Raw genomic sequence first — 13,030 nt, forward strand, 5'->3', positions numbered from 1 at the left:
TTGCCGGTGATTAATGAGTAACTTAGGGAACTAAAGCAGGAGGGTGTGGAGGTCTTCCTATAGAGAAATAAAGTGACGCCAGTCTGAGCCAACTTCTCACAAACCGACACTGATTGCTTAAATACTCACAGAACGGCATAAACTTCAGATTTGACCATTTCAAGGAGATGACTGCGGTAAGTTTCACTTATGTGCTCAGCCTCAAAACTTAAGTTAATAATTCCTGTGTTATTACTTCAAGGTGACTGCAAATTTAAAAACAAAACAAAACAAAATATTTCTCTTGTTACATTTCAGCTAATGACCACTTTACCGGCATTGAAGCCCTGAGTTTTTGTTTGCTGTCATGAACTCCATCAGCAGCTTGTCTTCTCACACCATCTGTCTTTGTATACTGCTGTCAGTGTGTCTTCCTGGCTCAAGTAAGATTTCAGAGCAGCTGAATGAATTTAAAGCACTTGACAATGTAAAGTAGTACAATGTATCATGTGGAGTCATTGCCTTACATGCAAAATGTCACTTTGTACCAGTATTTTTAATTGTATTTAATGACATGTACATTCTGCTTTCAGCATCTTTATGTTACTGTACTGTTCATCAACTGTCTTTTCTAACTATTTGTTATTTCAGGTGCCTCTGTCGATTCCAGCCTGTGGGGTAAGAAGATACCTTTCAGTAGCCGTCCATGCATGTGGCAGCTAAAACCAGGTACTGTGGTGCCAGCCCTTAAGGAACTGAGTGTATGTATGCTTTTACGCCTCAGCTATGGGACAGAATGGACAGGATTTGTCTACAAAGCACAAGGTAAAAGTCAGATAGAGCTGGGACTTCGGGGCGGAAGTGGGCGTCTGGCAGCATGGCTGTTTGGAAAAGAGCAGCGCTTTAAATCGGAACTGAAACTGCAGGAATGGTACTCCGTCTGTCTCACTTGGTCCGGCCAAGTTCGCAGACTTCGGGTCTACATAAATGGAACCAGACAGCATGAGGTCTCTCTCTCCGCCCTACCCCAGCAGCTGGCCCAGAATGGGACTCTCACTCTGGGGGTGTCTCATTATGTGGATCCAAATGGGGAAATAAAGGCAGAAAGTGGGAATAATTTGCTTGGTGAGATCAGTCAGTTCAGGATGTGGTCCAGAGAATGGAGCGCTGAGGAGCTGAGCGATCAGAACTGTGTAGACGGAGACGTGATGAGCTGGGACACGAAGCAGTGGAAATACAGCTGCCCTCCTGAGCCTGACAAGACCCTATTTTGTGGTAAATACAATACGATCTTTTTCTGTTGCATTTCAGGGTCATCCTGTTTGACCTGCCTGAATTAAAAAAAAATTATTCCCAAAGGCAATGTACTGTAGGTGAGAGTTGAATGAGTGGGAAGATAACGCAGTCTATTGTCCTCTTCAGTCAAAGAAATAGTAAACCACCCATTCCTGAGTTCAGCAGTTCATAAATCTGTTTCCTTTGGAAATAATTCAAAGCAATCATTTTCTTTGCTTATGGCTTTTTTTCTCTCCTTTTAGCGTGGCCGTTCTATAAAATCAGAATGTGGACATCCATACTTCAATCCACCAGGTCTGAAAATTGCTCCGTATCACCGGAGGAACTCACAAGAAACTGGGTATGAAGAATTTATGAATATGTTAGTGGCCAATAACTTTGAACAAACAGTCATACTGGCTTATCAAAATAATCTTTATTTGAATAAACTTTGCTGCCATCTCTTATCAGCTGGATAGCATTTTCCCTTTCAACATTTCTGTCCGTGACATCATTGTGTCATCCCCAAGGTAACTTCACTTTTTGTTTTTTGTTTTTTTGTTTTTAAGCAAAACTATCCTCTCAGCTGGCAGTGGTGGGGGAGGTGTTCTGATCCCTCAAGTGAAAGAATCAATACAGCAATATAAAATTACTTCATTCAAAGTAAATGTCCTGCTTTGGAATATACAAGCAATCCATAAATAAACATATTTAAAAAGCAAAACTTGCAAATTTAAAGTATTTTACATTCTGTCGGATAATTAAATCTATAACAATACATGTATTTTGGAAACATGCCTACCTAATTTTTTGCATGTAAAATTTGAAAAAAATTTGTACAGTAATTTGTAGCCAAAGCTGTCAAATAGGTATAGTGTAGTAAAAAGTAATATATTTATGTACTTAATTACTTTCCACTGTTGTCAGCTGGTTTCTTCTTATCACTGTGTGTGTGTGTGTGTGTGTGTGTGTTTTGGCAGTGCATGACAACAGTGATTTGTGCATTATACATCCAAATGTATATTGTGATTGTGGTCCTCGACAACAACACCAACATTCAAGTCTCTAATTTCTGTTTATCTGTGTTCCCATACAGCAGTTCCTGCCATGAGGTTAGAAATTCTGCTGCTCTACACATGCAGCAACCTCAGATACACCACTTTGAGTCCTCAGTTTGATTTTCCACTGGAAGAAGCAGCAATATCCTCAAAGACCGTCTGATTAGCCAACAGATGAAAGATGCTTTTTTTGTAGATTGAGACAATGTCATTTTCCATGGAAATTAATAACACATGTGAGCACTGACGTCATTTCAGAGGCGAGGTGTAAGCAATAAAGATATGAAACAACTGTGTGTTTTCAGGGATCAGGAGCTTTATCAGTCTCCACCTGCGATAAGTGGTAAGATAAATTCAACCCACAGAATACTTTACGACATAGATGAGCTACATGGCACGAGATGAAAGCCATATATTCTCTAAAGTTAGGCGCAATGCAGTTCACATGTGGGTTTCACTCATGTCTTTGTGATTAATCCCCAGTTTCAGCTGCGAAGTCTATGTGGAAGTGGATCCTGCTGCTAATGTAGGAGACGTTCAGGTGAACATTGCCACGTTACTGAGTTTGAACTTCTCTAACAGCTTTCTCAACGTGACATCTGACCCTAATAGTATCAGCATAATACCTGTGGGTATGTACACACTGTACAATACACTTCGGTCCTCTTACATGCACCTGTAAAATGCTCTCACTGTGTTTTAGCAGATACTTAACCAAATGCATTTTTATTACCATAAAAAAAGAATGTATGTTTATGTCACATGAAGTATTTGCATATTTTTTATTACTAGCTTATCTACATGCAAATTTTATAATGAGTGACCAGTGCTTGTGTCGTAGAGACACGAAGCAGACTGTGGTTTTAGCTGGATATATTAACTTGAAGCATCAACATTACGCAAGTCCATTAAAGAGATTCAGTTTAACAATACCATGCACTTTATCTGCGACTGTGAAGTGGCTGGATTAAAAGCACGCCGCACTAATGAATACAGTGAAAAAAAATCCAACACCTGCAAGCATTAGAGACAGACAGCATATTTATGTGTTTCTATGAACTAATACTAAAAACTAAACTAATAGATGAGCAGAAATGCGTTACTATTTGTTTTAAGAGCATTAACATTTGCATAATTTGCATCCTGTCAGACGTCATGCTATTTTGCTATTTTTAATTCTTTGCATAGCGGTTTTGTAATCAGTGATTCGTTTCTTTCAGAGTCATTCCCTGTGGTGTCAGAGCCACCACCAACTGCCAGCATTGCTGTAATTTCATCAGGTGAGCACGCAAGAAAAAATAAAACAAATGCCTTTCACAAACTGGTTTATCTGTAGTAATAACAGTTCTTCAATTTCTTTATTATGGTGCATTCTACAAGACCATTTCTCTGAGCAGTTATACCTTCTTGTAAACCGTGTCGTATGATTCACACAAACAGGTCCAACTCAAAGTGCGCCAACTCATCCTGCTAATATATCAACAACAAGAGAGCCATTAGAAATCAACAAGACTGCCGGTCAGTTTGCTAAACAACTAAACACATGATCATTGTGTTTGTCTTCATTCATGTTTCTTTCTCATGTTGTTTCAGATCTGACTGGGAAAAATATTTGTGCAGGGCACCAGCATTAAAGTGTACAAACACTGACAATGCACGATAAATATGCAAAAAAGAAGCATTAAAAGTGCTAGTAATGTACAAACAAAACAGAGTGCAATAAAGGTTTTGTACCATTCCATCAAATCAGTGTCAGAGCAGATCCAATCACGGATCTGGAAAATCACACCAAAAGCTCTCATCTAACATTCAACCTGAGTAGAAATTACACACTGTGTTGCCCTTTGTTGCATATTGCCTATGTGTTCGCATCAAGGCTCAATTTCGCAGTCTCAGTATCCACTTTTTACCCTTTGACAAAGATCTGAGAAGCCTTTCTGAAGCAATTATTCTTAAGCTTTAGAAATGTTCAATCTTAGAAAAGTGAGCACATGAGCTGATTATATACTCATTGCTGCTAATATTAGTGCCTGTTGTTACAGTGAATTTTGGAGTTATTGATAGAGAGAGTCGTGTATGGAATCTGCTGAAGACAAATGCTAAAATAGACTAAAATAGACTAAAATAAATAAACAAATAAAAACACAATACTATTTTTTGTTCTTTAAAATCTTAAATGATCCGGGTCAGTCAATGATTCCGCCTAAAAGAGGAATAGTGACAAAGCGTCCATGTTTTGATGCCCTGCTGTCTTTTCATTCCATTGCAGTTGCACCTGATACGTTCTTCAGAGTTAACATGACCTTGAGTATAACCGGAAGCCCCACAAAACCACAGGACATTATTGAGAAATGGGTAAGAGATTCGCAAAACTGCATTTGAAAGCAAAGCTTCACTAAAGAAAAAAAAACGGGAACACCAAGTTATTCTCTTTGGGCAAAAGGTAAAAGAGAAGCTGGAGGTGAATGACACCATGGTTGTACTGAATCTCATCACACAGGAGAATGTAGACAGGTGGGTCCCACTGAGTTCATTTAGTGTTTTAATGTTTGTTATAGGAAAGCTCAGGCTGACTTGTTATTTATTGATAATATTTCATAGGAACATGGACCAGTACAGTGGACTGATGGTGAGTTTGCACTTCATTTTAATAGCATGACGAGTTAGATAAAAATACTAGACAAATAAAAATGTCATAAATAAAAGCTGAAGTTTAATCCTGGTAATAATATGTCACACTGTTGTGACAGTTATATTTAGATATTTACGATGTGACATCTCTTTGTCTCTCTCCTTTTTTATTGTTAGATTTTCCAAGGCCAACAAAAACAGTGGGTGACGTTAACAAAAAAACAAAAAAGAATAAGGATGATGAAAGCTACCTATACAACCTGTTTTTGTAATTAATTCAGAATTTACTTAACCTGTGGTTCAAACAAATGTTGTTACCGCCAATTGTGTTTCATCAGCAGATATTACTGCACCTTCCATGTTCAGGAATACAACATGAACAGTGTGGCAGAAATCAAAACTTTTATTCATGCTGCCTTAACATCAAAGTATCAAAACAACTCCCTTACTGTTCATACTATGGATGTGGCGATCAAGCACATAGGTAAGATGGATTTCCTGTGACAAATAAAAAAATAAAGGTGTGCTTAATTGTGGCATGAGACTTGTATATACTGATTTCTTCCAGTGCCAGAAAACTGTTTAGAAGAAACTACTTCAACAATCTATGGACAGTATATTTGGCCTGAAGCATTTCCACAAGTCAACCAAGAAATGGGATGCAAAGAGCCCATATCAGAGAGAGCCTACAGGCTTTGGTAAGGCATTAACTTCAATTTACCCGGCTGATTTATTTGTTACCAGACACTATGATAACTGTATTGTTAGACTGCAAAATTATGACCAAACCACACGGCAATAATCAGTCAAAATGATGAATAAATCAACAAGTTCCCTCACGCTGTATAAAATGATTTGGTATTTTATTGTTTTACATAACACAGGAACACATTGCATATTGTCTCTAATAAAATAATAAAGCATATATTGGTTCACAATTGAGACAAAGTGTAATAATATTCACGGGTTTATTCATGCAGGCTATCTGAGCAAACATTCATCTCGGTGAAAAAATATGAGGAGAAAATGGGGATTTTCTTTATATATTGCTCTATATTACTGCCACAGACCCTGGTTATCTTTGTCTCAACAATATGTTTCCATAGAGACAGCTCGACCACAAAATTCCCTCAATTATAGTGTCCTGTTCCAACTAATCCTCCCACACAAGCTCTGACTAAACACATAATACTGAAGGATCCCTGCCAGCTTGCAGCTTGAGTAAAAATCAATTTCCTATGAGTGAATTATTAATGCAGTGAAGGGCTTCAGTCTCCTTTACTTCACCTCGGTCAAATTTTATATAAGCATCACTCAAGCAACAATGACTGACTAATATTGGTCATCAGTTTTACGGTCTATTAGTGAAACAATGCAGTGATGCTTAACACAATCATCCATCAGGAACAGACCTGAAAGAATATTGTGTTCCTTCTGTTACCTCTCATTTTCTTCTATCTTCAGTAAGTTAGACATAGAAACTGACACGACCAGTTGGGCTCATTCTGATATGACAAACTGCAACCCACTCATGAAAATATCAGACCTGGACAATATCACCGTCACTGCTGGTAAGAGGATCGATCACACACAGTCTGGTTCATTTACATTGCTTATAATATATATATATTTTTTTAACTAGAGGAAATAATTGCATTTTGAGAAAAAAAGCTTTTGCCACAACTCTTGGAATAAAACATTTCTTTTTTTTGTTTATATTATCTTTCCATCTAAACAAAACCACAACAGAAAAACAGAAAAAAAGCTCTAATGATATGACTGATTTCCAGGTAATGCGGCTGAGGTTGTGGACGCGATTCAGGAACTTGTAGATGTTCAGTTGGGTACCAGTCCAGCGCTCCCTACCTCCGATCTGGATAGAGTGGTGGAGAAGCTCAGGGAAGTGGCCAATATCAGCAAGATCAAACCTGCTATCGGTGCCATTATTGTCAGTATTGTTTCAGATATCCTGCTTTCCAAAACTAACGTCAAAGGGGTGGCTAACACGTAAGTAGAGAGGGACAAGGGTGTCATGTGAACACAGAAATGTGCAGTATATTCCTTCTTTATTTTCTTGTTGCTAATCAGTCTTTTGTCTGGGGAAAAAGTGTCCTTGTCCTGACAGAGACAATGGGAAACAATATGGACTTCCAAGATGAATCTATCAGTATAACAGCACCCTTGCTGGCCCTGTCCATGGTCAACATAGATCCAGATGAGTTCAATGGCCTCACCTTCGGCGTGTCCTCCAACGATTCAACCCTGAACCCAAAGGTGAGCCAGCAAAAAATACATCCTGTAATATGCAATAAAGGGGGCAGCAAGTTTTAATTATGAACTGTTTCTGTAACCCTCAAAAGTGACAGATAGAAAACCCTGTTTCAATTTTTTCTCAACTCCAAAACTGTTTCCACCTGACTGCCCAGCGATAATTTCTGTTGTGTCAATATCCTTGAGTGACTGGGAAATAGTTAAACAGACGTTGTGGCCCCAGGCAGTCTTAGCACATTAAGCTTTAACTAGAACATGCACATAACAAGAACTGGTAGAGCATAGTGAATTACTGCACGATCCATTGAGGTGGTTTCAAAGTTCCCTGCAGAATTGTGATTCAGTCTGTCATTATTACTTGTATTTTCAGATTTTTCTCACCCAAGGCTTTGTTAGTGAACCTCTCCCTGACACAGACGCTACCATCTCTTTGCCCTCTGCACTCTACAACTTTTTTAGCTTCCTTCCCGGAAAAAGGAAAGAAATCCGCGTGCAGTTTAATTTTTATGGAACACAAAAACTTTTTCAGGTATTTTCATTCAAATTTTTGTTCTTGTTACTTTCACTTCTTCCTCTTCTATTTTTAGATGTAGAAACTTTTTATGCTATTTTGCATTTTATGCAAACCTCTCAACCAAGACATATGGTTGTGAGGAACAATTCAACATTTTGGGGATTTAGCTTATTCACTTTTTTGCAAAGAATTAAATGAGAATATTGTATTGGCAAAATGTCTGTGGGACAACTGTGAAGTTAGACTGGACTGGAAACAGGGGAAACAGCTGGTATGGCTCAGCCCAAAGATAACAAAAACAACCCACAGACTCCTAACTATTTAGGTTATATCTGATTTGCTCAATTTGTACAAAAACCAAACCATAAAACCCCCAGTTTGTATGTACATCTACAATCAGACTGTTTCTCAGCTGCTACCTTAAGGTTTCCATGTAGGCAGCCAATGAAAAATTGTTGCTTTTTCATTTGGGTTTTTGTAATGGTTAAACAAACAGTATATAATGTGTTCACTGGTAAGCCTTTGGGCTGACTCAGGCTATTTTATTTCCCCTGTTTCCAGTCTTTATACTAAGCTAAGACAGCTTGCTGCTGCCTGTTGCTTCATATTCACCTGCAAATGTCAAACAGTTTCTTTGGCGCTAAAATAATTACATTTTCCCTTTATTTAGATATTAAATAATCAATAGTTTAAATATGAGATATATAATATAAGTTTGCTCTTTCTGTCTGCAGAATGTTTCATTAAATAATGACCTCAATTAAACTTTGCTACTATATCTACTTACTTTCACTTATAGCCTTGCCTGTTAGTGTCACTACAACTTTATATTTTAACAGGACCCGCTCACAACCAATTCAACTCACTGCAACTGGACATTGAATTCCCATATAGTATCTGCCAGCATCAATAACAGCCAAGTCAGCAACCTAAAGGATCGAGTTGTGGTGACCCTCAACAATCAAATACCCAAACGAGTGAGAAGTGAATCCACTCAGTTCATCAGTAAGAGGAAGGCTTTTCTATTTGACTCTAAAGCGTCATCACTTTTCTGTTGTTTTTTTTTTTTTTTGAACAGCCAGAAGACAAGGTACAGTGCATGTTTTGGGATTTCCACAAAAATGGTGAGTAGGTCGTTGTTTATTGTACTTTATATGTTTATATGTGGACTTAAATGATTTACAGTAATGGAGCTTCATACTCTTTAGGGAATCAGTGAGATCAATAAAAATCCCTCAGTGCATGAAGCAGCGTGTCATTTAAGAAGATTTAATCAAACCTTGTGTGTCTTTGCCTATCTGTGTGTGTGTGTGTGTGTGTGTGTGTGTGTGTGTGTGTGTGTGTGTGTGTGTCAGGCGGGCAGGGTGGCTGGAGCAGCAGAGGTTGTGAGACCTGGAGTATTTCTCCCTATCGTACCAGCTGTCTCTGTGATCATCTCACACATTTCGCTGTGCTCATGGTGAGTCTTTGGTCTGCTTTGAGAAAATGCTGTGCCACACTGCCCGTCTAGCTTGACTATTTGTAGACTACTTCCAGATATTTCCACTTTTCCACTTTTGATCATATAATAATTTCTGTCGCATAATTATGATAGGGTGGCTTTCAACAGCTTGCACTGTTGCTTAACATGGTGCCTTTTTCGATTCTACCACTAAGAGGCACAAACGTTCACTTTAAACAGTAAGTAAACAATAGATTTTGTTCTGTCTGTATTTTGGGTTTCAGGATATATCCAAAGCCCCTCTCAGTGAAGCTGACAGTAAGATCCTGACAGTGATCTCATATCTTGGTTGTGGTATATCCTCCATATTTCTGGGCATCACTCTTCTCACCTACCTTGCTTTTGAGTAAGTCATTTGTATCACAACTAACACTTCTTACCACAGTGTCGCAGGTTCTTGTTGCAAAGACTGTATTTGCTGAATTAATCAGCTGCAGGAGGAGGAGGAGGTTGTACATTTGCAAGATACTGCACATTATCTGCAATGCTACTTCACAGTAGATACAACTTTCTTAAACATCCCTTAATTTTGTTTAAACAAGCACTTATTATTTTCCAATTATAAGGTAATGTGATATCATGGGGGTGACCATAACATCTTCAATAATGGTGTATTTAATGATAGAAGTTTTAATCATGAGAGTCAAAGTCTGGAAAGTTTCATAGCTTCTGCAAAAAAAGTCAAACTCAACTATAGCAACACAACAATTGTGTTTTTTGTGAAATGGTACAACCCCACTTGATGTGCTCATATAAACTTTAGAAGAATTGATCGTTGTTTAAAAGTTGAATGCTCTCAAACCAAACACGACCACCTTTTTATCTCTTTCAGGTTTTTCCAGTCTACAGTGCATTTAAACTAAACACAACATGCATGCATCATGTCTGTTATAACTACTTAAATGTTTAAAAAGTAGAATTGTGTTTTTTAAAATGACTTTCCAAATAATTATACTGTAATTAAGGTTGAAATCTCAAAATTATCATAACAACCTTCCACAATCCAAGAGATAGAATTTCTTTATCACCACTGAACTGTATGTATGATAGGTTTTAATTGCATTTGTTAATTGTCAAATGATTCCTTACTGGTAATTTTGACAAAGAAAATCATATTTTGCCTCTTTGCAAATGCCTGACATTCGTTTTCCTTACTGTTCACTCTCGTACACTTTAGGAAGCTGCGTCGAGATTATCCATCTAAGATACTCATCAGCCTGTCAGCTGCCCTGCTGGGGTTGTGCATGCTCTTCCTTCTCAACTCCTGGCTCTCCTCCTTCTCCAACTACGGTCTTTGCATAGCCACTGCTGCAACACTACACTACTTCCTACTGGCTTCTTTCACCTGGATGGGCCTGGAGGCCTTGCATATGTACTTCGCACTGGTCAAGGTCTTCAATACCTATGTCCCTTCCTACATCCTCAAGTTCTGTGCTGTAGGATGGGGTAAGACAGATGTTTGAGTGCTTCTCACTGTACCAGAAAAAGTCCAGTGTTCGTTTGCTTCGTTGTTCGTTTGAGAGGACTAAGGTGTGATTTATTTATTTGTTTATTTTTTCACAGGTATTCCTTTAATCATAGTCAGCCTGGTGCTGGCCATAGATAAAAATGCATATGGCAGCATTGCACCTGAAGAGGCTGCTGTAGTGCTTCAGTCCACTGAGCAATTGTAAGTGCAAACTCTGGGCGAACAAAGTAAACCTTGGGAGCATCATACTTAAATTGTCTGATAAAGGAAAATGTGAGATTAGGTTGTGTGTGCTTATGACAAATTGTAAAATTATAAATTCATTGCAGAAATTTAGAAAATTGCACAAAGTACATAGGCAACAAATGCAACACCCAGCAGTGTCTTGGACAAAGAAAACCGCAGCATGATGACATTTGTCATAAATCCTCAAGAGTATCAAACAATAACCAATCCTGTCCCTCCCTCCCTCCAGTTGCTGGCTGCAGAATGACGTCTTCTTCTACGTGACGGTGGTGGTGTTTGTTCTTCTGATTCTGTTGTGCAACGTTTCTGTGTTCATCGTGGTTCTGCTCCAGATCAGACAGATGAGGGCCAATAAGGTGTCAGAAAACAGCCGCAGCTCTCTGCGGGACTTGAAGATGGTGGCCAGCCTCACAGTCCTCTTGGGCCTGACGTGGGCAATGGGCTTTTTTTCATTTGGACCAGGCAGAGTGGTCCTGATGTACCTGTTCACCATCTTCAACAGTTTTCAGGGTAAATGTGAGCTGTTGCTGGTGTTATATTAGTTACAGCAGAGCAAGTCATTTTAACACATCTGTAATTTTGTTTGTGTTTGAATTTTGACTTTGGTTTGGAAATAATTTAATCAGCAATGTGTTTGAGTTTCCTTGATCGACAGAGAAACAATTACTGATTAGGTTTTCTTTTTGGTGAAGTATCACAGTTGTTCAGAACAGGGCACTTTTAAGAATGTAGTTAAAGGTAATATATTAAAATGGAAATATGAAATGAAACTAAGTGGTAAGGGAAACAGAAAACCAAAACTACGGCTATGTTTGTAGCATTTTAAGTGACGGAATAATAGATGAATATGTCTAATATCTCTAATGCTCTTTGGTCCCAGGATTCTGTGTTTTTGTGTTCCACTGTTTGATGAAGGAAAATGTGAGGAAACAGTGGAGAATCCACTTGTGCTGCGGACGTTTCCGACTCAGTGATTACTCAGGTACCTATTTTGAAGCACAGCAATGGATGGATGTTTGTCTGGATGTTTTCTATTGCAGTATAATGGCCGTATGTTTCTTTCTTTCCTGCGTCCTGTGTTCAGACTGGAGCCGCACTGTGACGGTGGGTGGTCCCTGCAAAAAGAACAATCTTGTTAACTCTGACTCAGTCGCTTCTGACAGCACATCTGCCATCAGGAAGATTTCAGACTCCTCGGCAGGATCAGCACCAAACCACCGGAAGGCATGAGCTGGCTTCTGAATGTGCCATTATGTACTGCTCTCTCTCTCTTTCAAGGTCCATCACTGTCATATCACACACTGACAGCAGAAAATCAAACAGCTCCATGTCTGTTTCAGCACTCCTGCACCTTTCATTAAAATCAGCCATGAAAAGCAAATGCTGCACTGACTGTTCTGAAAAGTACACATTAAACGCAAGATGCCCTTGTCTTCAAGAACCATATAACCACTTTCACTGTTCAGTTGACTCCTGCTTGGAAAAAAAAGATTTTGTGTTTGTAAATTTTTAACAGTTAATTAATGAATACTTGTAATGTTGCATGCGTAGCAGTTATGAGTTTTCCATTTACGTGCAATGAGAATGACTGAATATGTAATAATGAACTGTTTTCATCACATGAGGAATCTTTAGTGCTCATATTTCCTTTAAGGAAGCTTTTCAAAGGTGTTCTCACTGTCATTCATCACCAAATATTGCTTTGCATTTTGTCTATCTATATTGTGTGTGTCTGAAGATTGATTTTGAAGATTAAACCTTTGAGCATGTTTTCTATTTTCTCTGACTGGGGACCGTACATAGTGTGTGAAAATCAGATATTTATTTTCTCCCATCAAAGTGCTTTAAAAAAATATCATAGCATTGAAATCCTATTATCATTTGCTCACATAAGACACAGTTTCATTACAGTAAGTGAAAAAGAAGGAGGATGTACCAGGGTCCAACACTGATTTGTGGCAACAGGAACAGCCACACTTTGTAACATGACCAGCAAATCACTTCAAAGCGGCTGCTGTATAACTTGTGACTGGAGAACGTTTGACTAGGTGTCATTTAGATTTGGAAGAAACTGGCTGGATGACATT

The 13,030-nt window shown here is 38.5% G+C and overlaps 1 protein-coding gene and 1 long non-coding RNA gene across 4 annotated transcripts in view; one reads left to right on the plus strand and one right to left on the minus strand.

Moving 5' to 3' along the window:
• On the plus strand, positions 1-12,885 carry adgrg4a (adhesion G protein-coupled receptor G4a). 3 transcript variants are annotated; one of them, XM_046406862.1, is made up of 29 exons: positions 1-176; positions 298-422; positions 631-1,254; positions 1,518-1,615; positions 1,726-1,784; positions 2,354-2,366; positions 2,618-2,655; positions 2,796-2,944; positions 3,533-3,592; positions 3,753-3,830; positions 4,582-4,667; positions 4,756-4,826; positions 4,914-4,941; positions 5,121-5,143; positions 5,282-5,427; positions 5,512-5,641; positions 6,408-6,514; positions 6,734-6,950; positions 7,052-7,217; positions 7,585-7,743; positions 8,568-8,705; positions 8,807-8,852; positions 9,084-9,187; positions 9,454-9,575; positions 10,407-10,675; positions 10,793-10,898; positions 11,173-11,453; positions 11,824-11,925; positions 12,028-12,885. In XM_046406862.1, the coding sequence occupies exons 2-29, from the start codon at positions 347-349 to the stop codon at positions 12,171-12,173; spliced, it is 3,642 nt and encodes a 1,213-aa protein (XP_046262818.1). In that variant the 5' UTR covers positions 1-176; positions 298-346; the 3' UTR covers positions 12,174-12,885. The 3 variants fall into 3 exon arrangements, with proteins under 3 accessions (XP_046262818.1, XP_046262816.1, XP_046262817.1); XM_046406860.1 differs by having other exon boundaries at positions 2-176; positions 2,351-2,366; XM_046406861.1 differs by having other exon boundaries at positions 2-176; positions 2,351-2,366; positions 5,285-5,427.
• The window catches only part of LOC124068529, a 16,359-nt gene continuing 15,191 nt past the window's right edge, over positions 11,863-13,030 (minus strand). Inside the window, exon 3 of the long non-coding RNA XR_006844924.1 lies at positions 11,863-12,058. This is a non-coding gene — a long non-coding RNA (uncharacterized LOC124068529). The remainder of the gene's footprint in view (positions 12,059-13,030) is intronic.

The sequence above is a fragment of the Scatophagus argus genome, chromosome 12, assembly GCF_020382885.2.
Source record: "Scatophagus argus isolate fScaArg1 chromosome 12, fScaArg1.pri, whole genome shotgun sequence".
In the NCBI taxonomy this organism is placed as follows: Eukaryota; Metazoa; Chordata; class Actinopteri; family Scatophagidae; genus Scatophagus; species Scatophagus argus.

What these genes read in the sequence shown, in the direction of transcription:
- adgrg4a (XM_046406860.1), top strand. Translation starts at nt 347, where the DNA reads ATGAACTCCATCAGCAGCTTGTCTTCTCACACCATCTGTCTTTGTATA. An exon ending in AGGAACTCACAAGAAACTGG is followed by an intron (nt 1,616 to 1,725) that starts GTATGAAGAATT and finishes ATCTCTTATCAG; the next exon opens with CTGGATAGCATTTTCCCTTT. An exon ending in CATCTTCAACAGTTTTCAGG is followed by an intron (nt 11,454 to 11,823) that starts GTAAATGTGAGC and finishes CTTTGGTCCCAG; the next exon opens with GATTCTGTGTTTTTGTGTTC.